Source organism: Electrona antarctica (genome assembly GCF_951216825.1).
Source record: "Electrona antarctica genome assembly, chromosome: 17".
NCBI lineage: Eukaryota > Metazoa > Chordata > Actinopteri > Myctophiformes > Myctophidae > Electrona > Electrona antarctica.
Window position 1 is genome coordinate 12,003,554 of NC_136798.1, and position 22,327 is coordinate 12,025,880.

At 42.4% G+C, this 22,327-nt stretch overlaps 2 protein-coding genes across 2 annotated transcripts in view; both read right to left on the bottom strand.

Annotated features, from left to right (window-relative positions):
• Positions 1 to 555: 555 nt before the first annotated feature.
• uap1l1 (UDP-N-acetylglucosamine pyrophosphorylase 1 like 1) lies at positions 556 to 9,892 on the bottom strand. The gene is made up of 9 exons (XM_079526532.1): positions 9,508 to 9,892; positions 9,205 to 9,409; positions 8,890 to 9,065; positions 6,552 to 6,724; positions 5,886 to 6,079; positions 3,737 to 3,877; positions 3,271 to 3,456; positions 2,998 to 3,064; positions 556 to 1,124 (listed from the first exon to the last, which is right to left on the bottom strand). Exons 1-9 carry the CDS (start codon positions 9,785 to 9,787, stop codon positions 1,020 to 1,022), a joined length of 1,527 nt encoding a protein of 508 aa, XP_079382658.1. The 5' UTR covers positions 9,788 to 9,892; the 3' UTR covers positions 556 to 1,019.
• A 1,178-nt stretch (positions 9,893 to 11,070) lies between these two features.
• Positions 11,071 to 22,327, bottom strand: part of ak9 (adenylate kinase 9) — a 12,602-nt gene continuing 1,345 nt past the window's right edge. The window contains exons 6-29 of the mRNA XM_079526534.1: positions 21,679 to 21,800; positions 21,315 to 21,465; positions 20,722 to 20,830; positions 20,530 to 20,618; positions 20,174 to 20,233; positions 19,173 to 19,370; positions 18,781 to 18,917; positions 17,950 to 18,150; positions 17,577 to 17,858; positions 17,224 to 17,342; positions 16,563 to 16,782; positions 16,050 to 16,112; positions 15,712 to 15,927; positions 15,187 to 15,405; positions 14,825 to 15,038; positions 14,495 to 14,696; positions 13,978 to 14,124; positions 13,608 to 13,825; positions 12,856 to 13,052; positions 12,535 to 12,704; positions 12,224 to 12,322; positions 12,005 to 12,107; positions 11,783 to 11,897; positions 11,071 to 11,384 (exon numbers count right to left, since the gene is read on the bottom strand). Of these exons, the coding sequence (XP_079382660.1) occupies positions 11,176 to 11,384; positions 11,783 to 11,897; positions 12,005 to 12,107; positions 12,224 to 12,322; positions 12,535 to 12,704; positions 12,856 to 13,052; positions 13,608 to 13,825; positions 13,978 to 14,124; positions 14,495 to 14,696; positions 14,825 to 15,038; positions 15,187 to 15,405; positions 15,712 to 15,927; positions 16,050 to 16,112; positions 16,563 to 16,782; positions 17,224 to 17,342; positions 17,577 to 17,858; positions 17,950 to 18,150; positions 18,781 to 18,917; positions 19,173 to 19,370; positions 20,174 to 20,233; positions 20,530 to 20,618; positions 20,722 to 20,830; positions 21,315 to 21,465; positions 21,679 to 21,800 (3,860 nt within the window). The 3' untranslated portion in view covers positions 11,071 to 11,175. The remainder of the gene's footprint in view (positions 11,385 to 11,782; positions 11,898 to 12,004; positions 12,108 to 12,223; positions 12,323 to 12,534; positions 12,705 to 12,855; positions 13,053 to 13,607; positions 13,826 to 13,977; positions 14,125 to 14,494; positions 14,697 to 14,824; positions 15,039 to 15,186; positions 15,406 to 15,711; positions 15,928 to 16,049; positions 16,113 to 16,562; positions 16,783 to 17,223; positions 17,343 to 17,576; positions 17,859 to 17,949; positions 18,151 to 18,780; positions 18,918 to 19,172; positions 19,371 to 20,173; positions 20,234 to 20,529; positions 20,619 to 20,721; positions 20,831 to 21,314; positions 21,466 to 21,678; positions 21,801 to 22,327) is intronic.

Consider the following 22,327-nt stretch of genomic DNA (forward strand, 5'->3'; position numbering starts at 1 on the left):
CAGTTATTCTCAACCTTTTAAATTTAACTGAACCCCATTTGATGGGTGTATATCAATTTGGGGGTCCTTGACATGAAACCGTTTCAGAACGACTAACCTATAAGCTACAGTACTGAAATGATGTGTATGACTGGTGAGTGTGAACCATTGAGACGGTTTACATCGAATGTACTTTCACTGAGACTAGTCTTGTTACCGTGTATGTGTAACATACCTGCCACATGGCAATAATAATGCAATCAAATTAATTAAATAATTAGGAATCTATTACATTTTCAGAAACCTTTTGTGTGCCAGTGATGGCCCAGAATGTTTTAATTGGCTTACACAATAAGTCAATAACATAACAAATGAACTTATTCTGAAACAATTACAATTATCTTAAAACAAGTTGATGTCAAATGAATAACATTTTACCCTCACAAAAAACATGCAGTAATCCTGGTCTCTAGTCTATTACCTCTGGCCAGCCGGGGCACATGATGTTCGGCCGGGGAAACTCTCCCCTGTCAGGTGAAAAGAAGCAGCTTGGAGTCCTCATGCATAGAAGGAAGCATGAGGTCAGTCCGCAGCCCCCCCAGGTTGGCAGAGGAAGTGTAGCGCCCAGGATTACATTAGATAATTGACACTGGGTGAAAAAATGGTTGCAAAATGAATATAAGCTAAATAAAAATGTTAAGGTGGTACAGGGATGCAGGATGCTGTTTTGCTTTTATATTGTATTCCCTTTATTTTTTAAGTATCTTAAACCCACATTAGGGTTCATGTGGATTAAAGGGTAACAGGATAGGTGGATGATTTAAGTAAAGTATACCCGATTAGAACATGCTTAAACATTTGGCAGGTCTAATATTTCTACAAATGCTGTACAATCTGTATATCCAGTCATTTTGGGGCATAAACAAGAAGTGGAAGGATACATTAAGCCTGATAATGATGCACCATGCATGTAAACATCATGTATACATTATTTCACATTTTGGAAAAACTAGGCTACATAATAGTTTATAGTCCATTTATCATTCATTAGAAAGTGTTACAGAAGACTGAAGTTCCTTTGCCCTCTTTTCATCCAGGATGAAGGGAGTTGTCACAGTCTTCCCTTTCAGCAGCTTCTCCAGGCCCTTATAAAGACAGAAAAGTGCATGGGTGAGTGGGTGTGTTAAAATCAGAGCAAGAGATTGCTTAACAGCTACTTTCCCCAGAAAAAAGAAGAAACTGCCAAACCCCCCTAACCTCCACCTAGTTAAGGTGGCCTGTCTGAAGTCAAGAGGCAGCCAGAGGGGTTGAACTTTGAATTATACACTTTAGAGCTTTTTTATATTGATGTACCAATTTACGATGTCATACATACCGTATACAGATATATAATTTGTATTGTTTGTTTTTACCGCTGTTTTCATGTTTTCTGTTCTTTCTTCTACTTTTTGTTCATGCTGCTGCAAATTATGAGAAGTACCAGAACACATTTTTATATTTTAACTCCAAAGGGTGTAATTAACAAACCATGAACCTTTTCCATAAAGCTTTTGAATCTGCTACTTACAAAGTCTCTGGAGCTCCCTCTTGTGGAATAACTGTGCCAACCTTAGAAAAGTAATTGACTAAGCCCCTACTGTCGAATTGTAGGAGCGGGCTATTGGGGTGGGGGAGTTTGGGGCACCCCTGACAGTTATAAGAAGAATTCGCACCTGTGCTTTCTACTTTCTCCAACACTCTGAGCCACTTGAGGCAAATAAAATGATCCGGGAGAATGTTTGGGGTGGTTAGTTCTGTCAAAATGTAGATGATAATCCATCCATTTATCATCATCATCTCATGATACTATAATTCCTCATACTATAATTCACTCAATGTCATACTATAATTCACTCAATGTCTGTCTGTCTGTCTGTCTGAATGAATGACTGAAAAACGTAGCTCCTCAATTTGCACACAGGCATTGACCATATTACGGAGGTCTTAACGAAGTCCTTATTTCACTTAAAATAATTATTGATTAATAATTAATTTATAAGTGCATTGAAATTTCCCATCGACTTACATAAGAAAATGCGAAAACTCACATCAAGTATTTTTCTCTCAGAAACCGTCAGAGCTACAGTTACAACACTTGGATTGGAGGTTCATAATGAGTACCACAGACGAAAAACAGTCTAAGTCCAAATTTCAGACTGACCTCTCCACGAAAAGGCCTCGTTGTCCTGACCCCTTATCTATCATTTATACATTATGGATCAATAGTGTGGACTTAGACTGTTATTCGTCTGTGGCATTATTATTAAAATGAATGTAATAAATAATTACATCAGTCGGTGTCATGGTGGCGCTATAACAGCCCACATTACATTTCACCTTAGAATTTCACTTTCCCTGGATTCCTTGGGTCATGACGCATCTCCCCATAGGCCACGGCCATTTGCGTCAGGATAGATTTTACCGCCATTTTGACTTTTCTTCAAAACACACTTTTTGCTCTTCCACCTACAGCTTTTGTGCAAATCTCACAAAAAACGGTACACATGATCTCTGGACCTATCCGATTAAAATACCACAGGCAGAATTCTCATAGTCCGTATCGTTCGGCTATAAATTAGTGGGAGGGGCCCGTTTTACAAAAAATTACACAAATCACCAAAGGAATGTCCAATCCACCCCAAATTTCATTCACATGTCGAGGGTGGTTTAATCAACGGAGAGCCCAAAGCAATTCCATTTTCATCCATAGGGGATGCCGCAAATGCGGAATTTTAAAACATGCTTTTTGCGATAGCATAGCCTACGTGCCCTATGATGAGACAAGACAATTCCCTCCCAATCAGTAATGTGATCTATTACATTGCATTCTCTGGTGGAGCTGTTGCCCCCGCGATCCGACTACGGATAAGCGGTTGAAGATGGATGGATGGAATTACAGTCCACCATAAGCAACTTAAGACCAGAATCCAGTCATATTTTCCCTTATGGAACTGTAACTGTGCAGTTTCATTGTCTCACCTCTCCAAAATAGGAGACCAGTGGGGAGATCTCACATTTCACTGGAGTGTTGTCCTCTGCTTTCTCCCTGTCACACAGACACAAACACACACTTTTGTTTATGAGTCAAAAAAAATTAAAAAAATAAAACTTGCATTGCATTTTGTCCATCATGATCTAAACAGATCTGGAATGCCATTTAAACTCCTCTAGTCTAAACCTTCAAATTAAAACATCTCTCTGAACACAGTGAATACAATTTATTTTCATTTTACTGCAGGGTGTGGCTACAACCTGGACGTAGTGGGATGGACATTTCCATGATCATCTAACAAGATGGCTCCGGCAGCCTGGGCCCAGCGGCAGTGCTGTGTTAGTAAAGAGTGTCTGGCTGTTGTTGGGGTATCCAAGGCTACCCCATCTGCATTTTTTAGGGGAGAAAACTCCTCCTCCCTCAAGACCTCAAAGGCCACAAAGTTCCTTTGAAGAAAAAAATGACAAATGCCCTTAAATGAATGACACAACCTAGATGACTAATCTAATTAATGGTACAAAAACGCAGAACATTTTCAGTAGTATTCAAAAGGTCAGGTTTGGCTTAATACAGTTCGTTTTAGAGATCAATGAAGGAGTTCTCACTGTGAATGTCTATGAGATAATGAGGTCTTTTAGTTTCTGCATATACTTTGATTAAAGTTAATGGTTACTCAAGAACAAGCAGGATTACCAGATGCAGAAACAGTATTGGGATAATTAATACCTTGAGAACTGAAAGGCATCAAACACAAACTTCTCCATCTTAATGCCATTGGGCTTGGTGGGTTTAATCCGATTGCCGTCGCTGTCCACAAAAGGTACTTTCTTGATTGCAGCATGTTGCGTTAGTTCTCCATCAAATGTCCTGTATGGTGAAAATAATTTCTTGAAAACAAAAAGCAGTCCATGCATCAAACTTGCATTTAATATTGGATTGGACTGTAGTGAAGAAGACATTGAGAAAAACAATCCCCCATAAAGTATTCAAAGCAACTGTAATATAGGTAGAGAATCCAGGTTAGGTGTAGGGAAATATTGAATGCATTACTATCTTAACATTAGGACTACTGGAGTGTCACAACATCAGCATTACTGGACGCACCATTTCAGTGATGTTTTCCTTGTCTAGCCTCCTTTTCAACCACTTGAACACCAGCATCTATATTCTGGGGGGAACGTTCCCACCAAAATAGCAGATCTACAAGCTTGTAGGTTGCTATTTTTGGTGAGGAGTGAACCAATGTACCAAGTACAGTTGCAACTTATGTCAGTTTCACTAATAATACAGGGTGTAGGTGGCTACAGCCTTTGTAGTTCATGTACAACAATACACAAGAGGTTGTGGTATATCTTGATTATATCACGGCTATCTGTCTTGTTAACACAAAGTTAACAAAGCCCATAGTCATGATGGTTACCAGTAATTAGCAGCAAGATTCACACACAATTTTAATCTAGTGCAGCCATAATTTACATCATTATGCTAGGGAAAACTTCTGCGCATTCCAACTTGACCATTTTGGTTGACAACAACCACACCACATCCACAAACTGACAACATCCACACCACTGCTTGGTCGCAGATGCATAATCCAAGATCTTGGGAATCTAATCATTTGGGCGCAAGATCTTGGGAATCTAATCATTTGGGCGCAAATATGTTTAGAGCCATCAGCTCCCGGTTCCTGTTGTTAAAGAGGAGGAAGGTAGATACAATTTGGTTCCACCAAGGGGACACCTGATTCATCACAACCCCCCCCCCCCCCCCCCCCCCAGAAGTCTAGGCAAGACCTTAACCATGCAGCTCTAAATGTTAATGTTTTTCTTTTGTATTTACCTTCATTTAGAATCATATTGTTAATAATGTAAAATCTTGAAGGGAATGTACAGCAGTCATCATAAAGAATGACAAACATGGCAAGATTGGGGTATAAAATGGTTTCTGAGTCACTTCCTCTTTAGGTAAACAAAACAGGAGAAAACTAAAAAAAAATTAGAATAAAAATCAAATAAGAGAATTTGCCATTCTTAAAATAATGGGATGTTTGAAGGCTTTACAATCCGATGGTTCCATCTACCACAATGCCGTACTATAGACTTCCGTTCCAAACTTGACAATTGCGAGTTTACAACTAAATGCAGCAGCATTTACCATTTGATTGTAGGGGGGACAAAGTTCTGCCTTATGGCCATAAAATATGAACACTCCTAAGATATTCCTTGAAGCAAATAAAAAAAAACATCTCCAAATTAAACTTTGTAGTTGCAATCTGATATGGTTTTGCTAGTTAACTAGGCAACACTTTTGCAAAGTAGTAAAATTATATCGGTAGTTGCAAATTTGACTCCTGACACAATCAGCTCAGTCATGAGAAAAGAGCCATTTGAAAAGATTTCAAAAACACCAGATTGTGGTTAGAGGACAGATTCACACTATGGTCCCGGATGCGTACTCGGAACCACGTGGCAGATGTTGTAGTAGTGTGAACTGTGAATGCTGCGTACTGTTCCCAGGAGCAGATCACCCAACCGTTCCTGGGACCACCTAGACCACCTCGGATACGGATCGATGCAATGTGAAAGCATTGAATACAGTTGAATGAAGTGTACTCGGATACGGATCGATGCAATGTGAAAGCATTGAATACAGTTGAATGAAGTGTACTCGGGTGCAGAATAATTAAGAATCATGGCCAGCAGGTACCAGGCAATCGTATTCGGGAACAGCTTGAATCAAACAGACTCAGTGTGAATCTGCCTAGAGTCTAGTATTTACCTTCTAGCCATTAAAAAAACACAACTTTTATCTGAAGATTGTCATTTTCTCTCCAATGTGTCATGACATAAAAAGCAAACATGAAGAAGGTCCTTACTGTGCAACCTTTTGCAGAAAAGTCCTGGTAAAAAAGTGGTTGCAGATATTTCCAGCACTGTAGAGCAAGCCGCCTCCAGGGCCTCTAAGCGCAGCCGTTTCTGGCTGGATCTCACTGTACTCAACTACCTGGTAGACTCCTCCCACTCTGCACACCACTCCAACCGGCTCTTCGGGGTACGCTTTCTGCACAACCTGACAGAAATTATGTAGGGGCATAATTTAAACTGAACTGTACAATGAATGCATATAGTGGGTATAGATCTATCCGATTCCCTGATGAAGACCTTTCCAGGTTAATGCATTGTGGCTACAAACTGTGCAGTCTTCTCTTTACTTTTACTACCGGTACTTTTATTTACCAAGATCAGCAGCACCTCAATACTGGTTCTCCTGTTTGATTGCTATATGTATCTTTTAACATTATAATCCTGTCATGGATAAACTTAGAATAGCAAAACAGAAGCTTAGGAAAAAGCTTCAAGGCAAGGAATCTTGACCAACTTACTGTATACATAAACAGAAATTCTAAACTATGTATGCAGCTCTGTGCATGTAAACATCATTCGTGTTGCCCTCAACAGGTGCTACATCAAGTCACAATGATCAAAGTGGATTTGCAAAAATTCCATTGTGTCTGTATTGCTTTCGGAAGGTATTACTATACCTTCGCTCCACAGTCTGCCCCTTTGCTGACACAGAATCCTATGAAGATGGGATCAGCTATTTTGACCAGGATGTTGTCCACACAGTAGATATGGAGATATTCCACTCCTCTCTTTGTCATATCCTCTAGTACCTTGTTATCCATGACTGCCCGGTACAGACCACCATTACCATCTGACAAGAAGAGAAAGAGGTTAACTTACAACAAGACCGTTTTTTTATGGAATAACAATGATGGTGTTAGTGTACAAGTGCTTCTTAAAATTGACCAAATTAGGTATTATAATAATTGGCTAATTATTTTGCTTTGTAAAATCTATGCTGTATACATTCACACAAAATTCAATAGTACCCATCCTTTATCTACAAATTTACCAGGACACCCAAGGACTCACTTCATACGGGTGTGATTATTTTATAATATAGCTTGTTGATTACTTTTGATGCAGTAATGTGGGCTTTTTTTCTTTTCTTTCAGGTATTAAAAATGTCACTTCACTCTCATCTGAATCAAATCATGTGGGGACCCCCCATGGGGTCCCAATCCACAGGTTGAGAACCACCGCATTGGGAATTTGGGACCATAATGATCTATGCACTAACTGGCTGTGCCACAGGGCAGTTAACCCAGTGTACTCTCTGCTGCCCCATCTGGCGGAGTCAGGTTACAGGGCAGTGGCACATGCCACACAACCACTTGGAGATATTTTTCTATTTTTGCTGCGGAGCCTGCGGTGCATGCAACACATATTTGGAGAAGCTTTCCATAGTTTAATGAAAGAAGCACTCAAGATATTTCAAGCAGCAGCAGGATACAATGGCCACATTCAAATGATGGAAATAACCAGTCTTGAGTGATATGGCCATGTTACATATTTATGCATTTGGTTTCATTTTGTACACTTGGGAGTTAAATTAACATATTTGTTACTCTGTAATGTAACCAAGTTTCTACATAAAGCTAAATTAGACCCTTTTGGACCCTTCTTCCAGCAACTTAAACTTAACACATTACTGCCCAGCCCTCTAGGCGAGATTGTGGCACTAGTGCCAGAGAAGAAATAAGCAGAGAAGAAGGGTCACTTCCGCCTGAGCCGGAAGTGAAGTCCGGATCTGTAGTGTAGGCCTAGGGAGCAGACGTACCATCGCCCCCCAGAGCAGCGTCATGATTAGCTCGGATCAATAGGCTATAAACATGTTATGCCATTCTGAGCATAAATACCACTAATAACCCTGTGCGCAGCAGTGCATGCACGTGTTCAGGAAAAGCATAGACATAAAAAGGCCCCAAAGCCTTTTTATGTCTTTACTGCAGCGGCCAGTGACTCAAACAACTATTTATGAGGGAAAGCACATCAAAGTCCCACCCTATAGGGTATGCGTGTGACATCATCATACCCGGAAATTATGCTGGAACGCCTACTGACTGAGTAGCAAAAAACTACTTTCTGGCCTTGGCAGCCCATACATCCAAACAGAAAAGTCTGATTGCATTCAATGACGTTAAACTCACTTTGCCACTCACTTCATAGTTTTCATCCCATTGAGATGAGAAAAGCCAGGGAACAAAATTAGCATTTGTGATGAGCAATAAGCTATGAACAGCTGAATCTTTTCTACGTCCGAGCATAAACATGGTAACGCCCCGTCTGCCTCTGATTGGCCTACCGACACTGCCTGCCGCACCAGACTTTCCTCCGAGGTGGAGGACACTACACTTTATTTAGAACACACCCAAATCAAATCATAGTACAACGTATGTGTTCAATCAATTATTCAATCACAGCAAACGGCATAAACCATATTAGTTTGCCTCTTCTACAAAAATAAAAGTTACAAGTTATTAGTTACAAGGCTGCAGCCTGTCGCGCATGCCAAGCCCATAGGGGTGAGACCATGGGGACAAAATGGGCAGTGTCGGTAGGCCAATCAGAGGCAGGCGGGGCGTTACCATGTCTATGCTCGGACGTAGAATCCATTCACGTTGAAAATGGGTGAAGAGCTCCTTTAATAGTGGGCTTGGTTGGTCATAAATAATACACTGTCCAGCCTGTATGTTACAAGGAGGGATCTTGTGAGGAGAGGTGCTCAATTCTCTCAATAAACTTAACAGCATTTTGCATCTACTTACCTAAATGACATAAAACCCATAGAAATGTATTTACTGGGCCATTATTAACACCTGCTAGTTGGTTTATTATTACTGGTATTTTCATATTTGGATATCAGACAAGCGCACATAATATAGACTATAATTGTAATCCAAATAGTTTCTTGAATAAATACAAATTTCTGTCACAAAGTTCAGCAGTGACTACATTAAGATCTTCATCACCTACCTGGGGCCATGGCTAACTTTCCTTTATTCTGCAGTATAATCTTCCCATCAAAGGTCACTGCTGGTATCATCCTTTGCTCAAACATAATTATATTTGATGGCTCCAAGCCAAAGTAGTGATTTTCCTTGAAGAAATTCTCAGTTGGTTTCAGGGTGAATTCACTGGTCATTATGTACCTGATGAAAGTTACACAATAACAGTCAGAGAGAGAGAGAGAGAGAGAGAGAGAGAGACATTCATTCACAACATTGCACATGTGAAAACCTTCAGTAAATACCCCGCATTTGGGGAGACAGACAGGCCACACAATCTTACCAAGGAACTGTGCATTTTGAACCATGTTTTAAAGTCGCCAATTCCTGTATTTTGCGAATGCGCTCTGCCTGGAGTTGGTACAAGGTTTTGCTGCTTGGGAGACCAACGTTGTACATCCCTTTAGGATAAGACACCCCGAGGCGGGTCCCCTGACCACCAGCCAAAAGCAAAACTGCAACTCGATTTTCTGAGATTTGCAAAAGTCCTGCGGAGTACATGTTATGAATGTATTGTACCGTTTTTTATCACGACCACTTAGAATGTTCAATGGGCTATGAATGCACAACAAAGACGGTAAATCACCTTCATTTTCCCAATCTGCCAGAGTACTCCCCTCGCTTCTCTGAATGCTGCCGACAAACTCCTCAGGCAGTGGTTCTATGTGTTGTTCTACTCTCACGGACGGACCACTTGCAGCTTTTGCGGCTCCCTCACAGTGGGCTTTTAATTCACTAAGATCTAACAGAGACAATTCACTGAGGAAATTGTCCCGATCTTCTTCAGTGAGCTCGGACCAGAATCCCAGGACGTGAGATTGACCTGCATTGTCTAAATGTAGCTTGAGCTCCTCAAACGAAGGCATCGCGTACCCTGGTCAAACTGTAAAGTAGCCAAAACGAACTTTTATCAGAATATCACACTCTGCCTCGATCAGTGTGTTTTGTTCCACTATTCGGTCAGGTATTTATTGTGAAGAGGAAGCGACGGCCCCTTTTCATGACGAACTCGTGACTGAGTAGGGCAGGATCCGAACAAGGATGTCTTGTGATACTGCTGACATGATGGCAAATATTCCGCCGAATATGTTTATAATCATAAAGTGTCTTGATTACTTGCAAAACAAAACAAAAGTATACTGTGTCTGTCTGACTGTCTGTGTGTACTGACTTCCCGTTTGGGGTTTGTCGAGAGCACGAGACCGTTATTGTGTTACTGCACTTGCACTCCAGCAGTACAGGCAAGCAGAAAAACGGTCACTCAGTCAGCTGACCACCAAATACATTAAAAAAAAGTATCATAGGATATCATGGATGGCATATTCATTGTTATCTGAGCAAAGCTAATATGTGCCATTATGCCAGCCAAATAGAGATTTTTGGGTTAACTGATGGAATATAGAGATTTCTTAGTTTCTTCTTTCTAAATTATTTTTCCTAGTAGTTAAAATAATGTAAATAGTAATAGGCTATACTACACCAAACACCGCAACACAATTAAGGCAATACTTAAAAGTGTAATATTGGCCTAAAGGATTTATTTAATGAATATAAACCAAATATAGGCTACTTAAAGGAAATACACATTTGGCTCTGGCTGCATCAGCGAGGGAAAAGTGAGGCAAAGAGCAAACTTATTAAATAGGCCCAGCCCCCAGAGCAACACAGTTCAGTTGTCCTGCATTCAACTCATGCAGTCTGGAGCTGGACCAGAAAAAGGAAAAAACACTAACAGACAAGACAGACAAGACATAACACATTTTAACTTAATTTATTTTAATTAGTTTCCAATATAAAGTTACAGATATTATTTTACAGCAATTGTAAATTGAGGGATGGGATTGCTATTCACTAACCATCCAGGGGATTTCAACATTAAGGCCTCCTGTTTCTTTTCTTTTTAAAACCTGACCTAAACCGGCCCATTTTGAGGGACCTACCCATAGACCTACGGGCCAACCCACAAGACTATAATATGTGTTAATCAACGACCATAACCTGACCACAACCCAACCTGACTATAATTGCTATTAATTGCTTAATACCTGAACCCACCCAAGCCGGGGGTCAACCCATGAACCACTAGGCTATTTACTTAGTAGTTTACAACATAGTATATTTGTAATTAATTAGATATAACTGAGTGAACATTTTGCAATAGTCATGAAGTGCAAAGACTGGAAAACATTCAACATCAAAGTGTTCCACGTCCTTACATCTTGTAATACTGTATCTGTGTATCACAATTTAATTGTCACAGCATCCCTGTGGCTCCTGGCATGTCACCTAATGAGAGGAATCTGTGCAACTTAAACTCAAAGTCAATGGGATGGTCACTAGGATGCCTGAAGGTCCTGGTCATGTTGTTGACCAGGTAGGGAATGAGCTCACAACTCTCTTCAAACAACGCCAACTTCTTCTTGTACTTCCGATGGACGTAGTCTGAGCTTTTATGGTTGAAGGCTGTGGGGAAAAGTGAGAAAAGGATGGAGGCGAACAAGAAACGCAGAGGCGAATAGAAACCAAGATGAACCAGATTGTTAGAGAAGCAAGCAAGATGGGAATTCATTCTATTTTGCAAACCTCAGATGAAGGAAAAAAAAGTAATATGAAACAAGAAAAAGAAAATGGGATTTTTTTACTTGAGTCGTGACCCCTAAAAAGTGGTCTGCGACCTATAAATGGGACCGAATGACAGGCGGCCTGACCAACATTGCCATCCTGCCTAAGGGGCTGGGGCTAAAATATGAATCGATATATTGGTCAAACTAGGGAAAACCACACTGCTGACAAACTACATTTAAGAAATGTGTTAAATGACACATGACTTGGACCCAAGAGCTCACTGAAGTCTCATTTACCTTTCAGATAATAGGCCACATAGAGCAGAGCTGATCTTTGCACACTCATATAGGGATGCTTTGGTTTGCGACGCCCAACAGCTGTCATGGCCTTGATAATGGCTTCTGCAACACCCTGTCATGAAAAAACATGAGACAAATCACTTCAGCTGGATGTCTCAGAAGCATACTGTAATTCAAACATTGTTTGCATTAGGTGTATTCATTGAGTGCAAGTCTCACCTGTTGCAAATAACCCAGCATTGGGAGGGAGGTAAGTTGCACTGGCTCACAAATGGGCGGAAGCTTAATGGGTAGCTTTTGGTCCCAGTAGGTTTCAGGCAGCCTGTGTATAAGGTATAGTTTGAACACTAAAGCTTCCTATAGTCATTGTGAATAGGCTTCATTAAGCTGAAAAACACTTGCCATGCCAAGAACATACTGTGAGAGTCAACTCCATACCTGAGAAACTTGTCCTGTTTATGCTCTGTCTCAAACGTGTAAATCCGTTCCCTGTATTCCACAGCATATTCTATGTTTCCTCGAATCAGGGCATCGTATCTGCGGAGAGGTAAATCTACCATTAACACTATGAAACATTGCACCTTAAAGGCATAATACTTAGGATCAGATTGTGGCTTCACTGGACAGAAAATCGGTTTCAATATTGATTTTGTTTGTTTAGTGATATTTGAGCATGTTTGTAGAATGTATCGTTTTTCTTGTGCTTTCTATCAAGAGTGAAGTGGTTTGTGGACTGTGTTGCAGCATACCTCTGCTTTCCATCCAGGTAAGTAACAGGGCAGAAACCCTTCATTTCAAGCTGCTGTGGGAACCGATTTTTCACCTGAACTGCAGTTAGCTTTCTGGGCAGTAGGTGGGGTGGGGGCAGTGGGTATGGGCAGCCAGGGCTCACAAACTGATCTGCAGTGGCCATGAACCGCTGTGGTTGATGAGGGAAAATATGTTACTGTGTGCTTTGAGGTTCCTTTAATAAATACACATCAAATTATGTAGCATAGAACTTGTGTAACCCTCTTATAACAATTATCCTGGATTTTGGTGTTTTGTAAATGAGGTCTATGGACAATCACCTCAAAGTGGTCTCTGCAACACATCCTGTAGTAGTGTCTCTTGTACTCAGCTGCCAGTGCAAGGGATGCAATGTCTGTGGAATCCACTAGGTGGCGGTGCAGAGCCAAGCAGACTGGACAATAGTGGCCAAACTCACCCAGCCGAGACTGCAGCTCCTTGGGGGTAATGCACAGCCTATCAACGCAAGCCGCCTGGCCTGCAGAATTAACACAATTAATAGCTCTTAGTTGAACAGCGATGTATTTATATTTTGGTTCATGTTCAATGTTTTTGCATGATCATGGTATTTCTTACTTTGGACATACAATTACATGGATATGCCATGTAGATTATTGGTGTTAAACATTCAGAATTTGGACCCAGATCAGGTAAAATGAGGCAAAATGGCAGAAATAAAGAACTGTTCATTCATTCATGAGTAGAACATACATGAGGATATGTTGTTGAATTAATAATTGTCTACTTATTACATGTTATAAACTCCAGTCATGTTCTACATAGCACTGCCACTCATTTAGAGCCAAGCAAGAGACAAAGCTGAAAGATATGATGAGCCTAGAGACATTTAAAGTCTTTCAAACAATAGAAATGAATAGATATCTGGAATGCAGATGTAACATTAATGCTGACCAATGGAGCTTTGGGACCATCACACTTTGCTGTGCTGGGCCCGACATAAAGGCAGATGTAGCCTAATAGTATATAATGTATGTGTATGTGGTGCAACATGTTCTCTTCCTTCATAACTTACCACTGCGGTTCCTCTCCAGGTAGCTGTAAATGTGCTTCATAGAGACGCAAACCTCCTCTATAACATGGTTCCACACCCACCATTTGCTCCTGAATCCGTCTAGCAGGACCCAGTTATCGTACTGCTGTTGGAAGTATTTCCTCAGACCCTCCGCCTCCTGCTTGTAGTGGGAGTTACGGATGTGGAGGATCTCAGGGCTGTCATGCATCAGATGAGGCCTGCCGATGGAGGGGAGTACAATAGTACATTGAATTTTTAAATTGAATTATGGTGATGACATGAAGTCAGAAGAAGTGAATTCTATGGAACTTAAACACTTAAGCTGTCATGCTAACTGTTCTGCTATAGATGTTACAGTGTGTTCTCTGACTTGTTGGGCTTCATCTTGTCGACCAGGCCTCTCTTCAGCACCTCCACTGTGTCAATTGACAACTCCACTACTATCATGGGAATGATGCTCCGCGCCTCCATCAGCTCTGCCTGTTTACGTGTCACAGGGAAGCCATCCAAAACATAGCTAGAAGAAGAAGAAGGAGAAGAAGGAAAAACATCTTTAGATTGTTTCCATATACAACCTATTGATCAATTAAACAATCAATCAAACTTAATTTATTTAGCACATTTTATACATTAACAGGCAGGATGGTGCATCGTAAATATGAAAGTTAAAAGCAAGGGACAACACAAACAACACAACAAAAAACAGGTACAGATAACACAGGGAATAATAAATGGAGGCTCAAGAAAAAAATGTTAATACATTTTAAAGGAGATTAAAAATAATGGTGGTATCGTCCTGGTCAGGAGTAACTAGACAGAAAATATATACATAGAGGATCTTTGTTATCATCAATAACTCCCTATCCTCCTCCCCCTGGGTGTTTTACCCGCGAGTGCTGCAGACCAAGCCCAAGAGCGCCACCTCCAAGCACTGAGTGGCCAGTTCATCAGGCACAGCAAGACCCTTGGAGAGGAGCTCCTTCATCTGAACTGCCAGGTCTGTGTGGCCCTGAGAGTTCAGCACCATGCGCATCACGCCACCGATGGACAGCCGCGCCAAGCCATACTTCTGAGCAAACTGCTGTGCCACTGAAGAGACAAAAAGTGTCAAAAAAGTGTTGACAGCAGTGAAAGAGTGAACGAGAGAGTTGATTCATTGATTGAGTTGATTGCAAGAAAATGCCAATATCTATCAATGTATATTTTGCCAGTCTGACCTGTGGTTTTTCCAGATTTGGGAGGTCCGATGACAGCCACTTTGAGGGGAAGAGGCAGGTTGGGCTTTCTCTGCTTGAGGTACTTAATGGGGTTTTGCATGAATGTGTTACGAGTCTCATTGGATGTAAAAAAGTAGATATACTGGTGGAAGAGTAATGCATGTGTCCTATGGAGTGGCCCGCGCAAATGCTGGAGCAGGTCTCCCTCTGCGTACTAGACAAAGAGAGGTGGGAGACAGGAGGAGAGAGGAAGGGGTAAACATACAGCGCTCAGCGAACATAATATTGGGGTAAACATTAGTAAACAAACACATAATATGTTACTAGTACTACCAATCAGCTTTTTTGGTATGTCTTCTCACCATGACAGGGTCCCAGCAGCCAAAGGCACTGTGGACCTTGTAGGAGAAGTATAGCAGCTTACGGGCCAGTTTGTAGCTTATAGGCTTGCACTTCTGGAAGAGTGACTCCCTGTTGACCAGCAGGGGCTGGACCTTCTGCAGCAGTTGGTAGCGTACAATTCTTGGTTTACGTGCTGCATTGATAGACACTTTGGGAATATTCTGTTCATTGAGGAGCTCCTGGAGATAATGGAACAAACAAATGAAATTGTAAATTAAGCCTACAGTTGTTCATTCTGTCTGAGGAGCATTGCCTGAATATAGTAGACCCCATGTTGTGTGTGTAGAAATACACTTATACAACGGTACTATGGTGTTATATGTAACTCTACCGTTATAGGCATAGTGTAGACTAGTCACTAGAGCATGGGAAAGCATTGTACATAGTTCACAAGTGTGAGGATGGAAATTCCACCAGTTTGCGCCTCAGTTGCGTTCTTAGATGTGCATGTGGTATTGGTGGATTTTATGGGTGTGTTTTAGTACCGTCACGCTGCTGAGGCTGTTGTCGTCTGTGTCAAAGCGCTCTCCTATCTCTATCTCCAGCCTCTCAACAGCCGCTTCCTCTGTCTCTTCACTCTCTTCGTCGTCTTCCTCTTCCTCGAGCGGGAACTCAAAGTGCAGCATGGCCTCCACCTCTTCCGCCCTGGTTTCACCCTCTATGTCCTCCTCCTCGTCATCTTCATCGTGATCATCCCTCAGCTGCGAGTTTGTAGAGGCAGTTGTAGCACAGTCAGTATAAAGGACATAGGGAAAGTGATGAAGGCTATGCAGATGGCGTGGAGGGTGATGATGAAGTTAGTTAGGAGGATGACCTTGCTTACCTTTGATGATTTAGTGGCTGGCTCGGCCATGAGTCCAGCCCTCCTCTTAGCAATGGCCTCCTCCTGTCACAGAAAAGGACAGACTTGAGCAGAGAATCAACCACGTGAACTGTAATCAGGGCATGTTATAATAGGGGAACATTTGCCAAAACATGTCTAACACTTGGTGAATCTATAATCTATAATGCATCACAACTCATTGTGAGCTTGTAGGTTGGCTATTTTCGGTGAAGAGATTTGGAAAAAAGAGGTGGCTTAGGATAGACCCCATCAATGCAGTCCAGTATACTGTATAGTAGGGTTAAAATAGTTAACTGTTAAATTAACATGATAGATGGGGGGATGGGTCTCTCTTTCTATCCTATTTGCTAATGCACCCCTGCTACTACCAAGTGATATTTTAACGGTTATTATAATGCAGTGCAATATTTGTCTTTGTAGCTGTGAAAACCACTTGTTTACTGTCTTTATACATGTTTCGACAATGACGGTTGCAGCAGAAAGTACTCGTACCCGTATTTGGTGACGTAGATCACGGAGGACTTGGAGCTGTGTCCTGCGGTGGTCACGTCGCTCCCTCCAGGCCTGCAGGCGAGTGGGCAGCAGTCGCCTCACAATGTCATCCACCTCCACCGCCATGACGACCGCGACGTCAGGGAAGAGGCGCCGCTGGACCATGTAGCTCACCTCGTCAGCGCTCCGGGGGACACCCTCCAGGATAAAACCTGTGGACCTGATGCGAATCAGGGGGGGGGGGGGGGGGGCATATACAAGTCGAGGTCAAAGTGGGAGGGAGATGCGTGCAGCCAGTAGTGAGCAGTGGTGGAAAAGTAACTAAAGTTTTCAAATAATTGTAGTGGAGTAAAAGTATGATATTTGGATCTGAGATGTAGTGGAGTAGAAATAAAGGTATTAGAAATTGGAAATACTCAAGTACAGTACACATACCTCTAAACTGTACTTAAGTATAGACTACTTATAAATGTACTTAGTTACTTTCCACTACTGGTAGTGAGCAAAAACCACACAAGTCCAAAGTACAAAGTGAAAAAACGTAAGTAAAAAAAGGAAGGGCGTAGAGGGGTTGTGAGGAGAGAGATGGAGTGAGTGGAGAGGTCGTTCATAATAAGACAGAGCACAAGATGCTGGGTGCAGGATCAAAGGGTGACTTTACTTGTATGGCTCCTGTTCCCAGTACGGTGCCAGTAACTTATCCAAGATCTCAGGGGTCAATGAATCACCATCAGACAGGTAGGATTTCATGGCCTCCTCCTCCTGGGTCAGTGTCAATTCCTGCCAGACGCAATTAAGCATGCTTGCACAGTCGCGCACGCACGCACGCACGCGCGCACGCACGCGCACACGCACACGCACACACACACACACACACACACACACACACACACACACACACACACACACACACACACACACACACACACACACACACACTCTAAATCCCATTGGCAACAGGAATGAGTTTCAGGTGTCATGATGACTCACATAGTGAAGTATATGAAAATGTACCTTTGCCTCAGACTCAGGTTCATTGATCAGGGCATCCTCTCTCTCCTGTCCATCCTCTGCCTTGGCTTCCTTTATCAGGGCTTCTATGTCCTCTGGAGGGTCCTCTGGGGTTTCCAGCTCATCAGCACAGAACACGCGGCTCTGTGTCTTGGCTAGGATAAGCTCTTGGAGCTGCTCCCTGAAGTCTATATAGAAGATGCCCAGTTGCTGGGCAAGCCACTCGCCATGGGTGGTTTTGCCAGACCCTCTGGTACCCAGTAAAATGACTCGCAGGGCAGGAGGCTTGATGGGTATAGAAAAAGAGTTAGGAATCTTTCATTTGCATCTTTGTCTTAATCTGTTCTATTTTTTTGTTGCATATCTGTCCGCACACCTTGAGCAGATTAGTTTGTGCCACAAACTCTGTGGGGTTTTGAAGGAAGTGTTCCCTGGCCTCGTGACTGGAGAAATAGTAGGACTTCTCACGGTACTTCGCTGCGATCTCTTCTGTACAGGGCCACAGGACGTTGTGTTCTTTAAAGGCCACAGGACAGAAGTGATGGGTGTCCCCCAGTGATCTTGTGGCTGTTATATCCTGCATTTCATAGAAAGGAGGGACAGGAGTTAAAGAGATTGATAGGTAGACAGACAGAATTATATCATCCCAGTGTTGAAATAGTGCAGATGATCCTGTGCATACCCCTGTTCTTCGTTTCCAAAAATGTGTGCATGTGTGACGCCAATCTTATGGAATATACGTATTTAGTTAGTTATCTCATCCAACTCTGCCCAAGGTTGTGGTCTTTGTTAACCGAGATTGTTAACGGAAGCTGACCTGACCCTATCTCACATGAACATCTGACAATCACTGTTCTGACCGGATGACCTAAAGTGAGTGTTACCGCCGGTGCCCTATTGATCTTGCGTGCATCCTGGCTGAGCCTGCACTGCAAAAAAGTGTTTATTTAACTCTGAGCCTGTGTAGGGTCCACTCTTACACTCTTGGCCCCCGGCTGAAACATCTGCATTGTTACTGCTGCCTGGGTCATGAAATAAATAAGAGAGACAAAAGGACTTAAGTGACTGCTGGTATTTTTTGTTTACAGAATAAAAGACCTTGTCATGGGCCCTTTGCTCGGGTGTTGGCTGGACTGGAGCACGTTTCAACTTTAAGGTTTTGACTCAATGTCATAGAAGGAATTTCTTTTTTCTTCTTTTGACTGACTTCATTCTCTCTCTCTTCTACTTCATCCTCTTCATCACGCTCCTCTGCCTTCTCCATCTCTGCCAGGGCCTGACTATCTTCCTCTTCCTCATCTTGGTCCACACCTGACAGCTCCCATGGGACTTGCTTGAAAGGCCCTGAAGAACACATGCACGTACCGTATTTGAAAGGTAGATTATCATTATTAACAGTTAGATACAGCTATCTATAGTACAACATTGTAAAAGAGAAAATCTAATGTTTACTATTCAAAACCAGATTCTTCCTGACAGATTCGGATGCAAACAATGCATACACAGTCATACACATACTGTACATGCAAATAGGCGTGTGTGCATTAGTGCACGCACACATGCACGCACACATGCACGCACAGTACACAGTACACTCACTCTCTAACTGGTTGACCATCTCTCCCACCAGGTCCTCAGGGCTCTTGCTGCCAATCTCCAGTATTGAGTAGCTGCCGGCCGTTAAAGAGGATTCCATGCTCTCCCATTCCACCATGAACTGCTTCAATTGTAGCTTATAGTCATCCATCACTGGGCTGTCTGGATAACCTAACTCCCACTCTTCAGGTAAATGCACATCTACAGTGACCCGAAACAGAAGCAGGGATAAGGATAAGGATGCGTGCGTGTGTGTGTGTGTGTGTGTGTGTGTGTGTGTGTGTGTGTGTGTGTGTGTGTGTGTGTGCGTGCGTGCGTGCGTGCGTGCGCGCGTGTGCGTGCGTGCGTGCGTGCGTGCGTGTGCGTGTGTGCGACGTGCGTGTGTGCGTGTGTGCGTGCGTGTGTGCGTGCGTGCGTGCGTGCGTGCGTGCGTGCGTGCGTGCGTGCGTGCGTTGCTTGCGTTGCTTGCGTGCGTGCGTGCGTGCGTGCGTGCGTGCGTGCGTGCGTGCGTGCGTGCGTGCGTGCGTGCGTGCGTGCGTGCGTGCGTGCGTGCGTGCGTGCGTGCGTGCGCGAATGAGTGAGTGTGTGTTTGGGTGTGTGTTTGGGTGTGTTCGGATGAGAGACAGAGAGAGTGAAATAGAGAACCAACTTTTTTTTTTACTTTTTGTTCTAAGAACCTCTTGGAACGTTTTGTTCATAAAACGTCTTAGAACTTTTTGTTCTAAGAACAAATATCAAATGGTGCGTCGGTGGCTCACGGGTAGAATGGCCGGATGTTCGAACCCGGGCTCCCCCAGAGTTAGTGTTGAAGTGTCCTTGAGAAAGACACTGAACCCCTAATTGCTCCCGATGTGCTGGTTAGTACCTTGCATGGTTTCCTCCGGCATCGGTGTGTGAATGGGTGAATGTAATGCACAATCTATGTAAAGCGCCTTGGATAAAGACGCTATATAAATGCACCATTTACAAATATGTTTGTTAATGCATGAAGAATAAAATCCCACCTTCTTCTTCGATAGTGACAGAATGCAGTGTGTTGTCTGTGTCAGGCATGTCTAGGTTTTCTGCCAGGAAAAAAAAGAGTTATAATACGTTAGAAATAAAAGATACCTGACATTGTTTCACTGCAGAGAAATACATAGAGATACAGAAAGACAGACAGACAGACAGACAGACAGACAGACAGACAGACAGGCAGGCAGGCAGGCAGGCAGGCAGGCAGGCAGGCAGGCAGGCAGGCAGGCAGGCAGACAGACAGACAGACAGACAGACAGACAGACAGACAGACAGACAGACAGACAGACAGACAGACAGTCAGGCGCACGCACGCACGCACGCACGCACGCACGCACACACATACCATCAGTCTCCTCTGCCACTGTCTCTAGCTTAGACTGGGATTCAGAAGTTTTGTCAGCCATCTCTGCTTGCTGTTCCTCCTTGCCATTTCTATAGAATAGAGACCAAGGTGACCACAAACAACATATAAAAAGAACTGAATGAATAAAGCTCTAATAGTCATCATTATGATGCATCATCCAGAACTACTCACAACAAGGCTCGCTTCTCCGTCTCAGACCTTTCCTCCCGCAAACTGCTTTTCACTGCCATGTCCACAGAATCCTTGTTCATCTCATAGAGTCTCCTTAAAACTGTTCTTCCTGTAGTTGGTTGTGAATATAGGCATGAATTATTATTACTGTAGTTTTTACTATCTCTTTATTACTATCTCCGACTAAGTAAACATAAAATGTATTTTCAGGTCGGGATAACAATTTCGTCCAATCAGGAGAGAGAACACAATTTAGGATACAAGATAATCAAGTAAAATTGTGTGAAAGTAATGATTATTTTATATATATTAATAAGTAGACAAATGTGGAATTGGAACACTACACAATTGAATCTGAAAGTGGGTTCTCTCTAGTCTCTTCTAATTGGATGGAATTGGTAACCACCTGAAAATGTATTTTCTTTCGAGAGACGGGGAGGCACTGTTACTGAACAAACACTTAATATCAATGATTACTTACTATCACAATAATACAGATAAAGTTAAAAAAAAAATTACAGCACCCGTAAACACCAAAAGTAGTTAAACATGAATGTTGGTTATTTTGTTTTGTCTCATGGAGTTTCTCCTACCCTCATTGTGACTGTCTTGGAGGCAGAAGAGGATGTCTGGCATGATTCCAGTGTTGTTCAGCTGTATGGCAGCCAGCTGGGACTGGTTCTTGGGAAAGTTGTCCAGCACCCAACCTGTTCTCATCTCTGCATCTCCATCAGCCTGCTCAATCTGATTGACGTCAGCACCAAGTTAACCTCAAATCCTATAATACTTTGGAGTGTGATGGCGTCATCCACCACTTATAACAGCCTTTGTAGTGAAAATATTGTTTTTAACGGTTTATTTCAGTATTGTCCTATGACAATAGCACAACCTCATGAACAGAACATTTGAATATCCTAAATAATGTAAACACACACCAGCTGCAGGAGTCTGACGTACCTCTTTTATTCGCTTCTCCAGCACCTCTGCATACAGGTCAAGGGGAGGTGGTGTGTTCATTTGCTTGGCCTCTCTTAATGCATTAATCACTATGGCCTTCACCTCTGGGTGATCTTCTGTCACTGAAATCAAGAGAAAGCACTTGCCATTAGCCTTTTTTTGTATAAAATAGAAAAGTTGGTTTCCAGTCAAAGTACAATGTACAATGTACAAAAACGTTGAGAATAATAATAATAATAATATCTGGGACTTATATAGCGCTTTTCATGACACTCAAAGACGCTTTACATGTGTGGGGGCCAGGGGACACACACACACACAAAAAGACAAAAAAAAAAGACACACAGCCAAAATCGTGGGATAAAAATTATAGAAAACAATGCACATAACAAGTTTAAAAACAGCTTGGAAATGCAATTCGGAACAGGTGGGTTTTCAGTGCAGATTTGAAGGTAGGAAGTGAGGGGGAGTCTCGTATGTGTTTGGGGAGAGCATTCCAGAGGGTGCATTATGCTACAAATTATGCTACAAATAACTGTAAGATATTTGTAGACAGACTCAGATTCTTCATGTTCATACAACAAAAATAACACAAACAAACACGCACGCACGCACGCATGCAGGCAGGCACGCACATGCACACACACAG

Coding starts and splice junctions, on each gene's coding strand:
- uap1l1 (XM_079526532.1), bottom strand. CDS start 9,787: ATGCCTTCGTTTGAGGAGCTCAAGCTACATTTAGACAATGCAGGTCAA. Junction 6,080..6,551: donor GGGCAGACTGTGGAGCGAAG/GTATAGTAATAC, acceptor AATTTCTGTCAG/GTTGTGCAGAAAGCGTACCC. Junction 3,878..5,885: donor TTTCTGCAAAAGGTTGCACA/GTAAGGACCTTC, acceptor TTCACCATACAG/GACATTTGATGGAGAACTAA.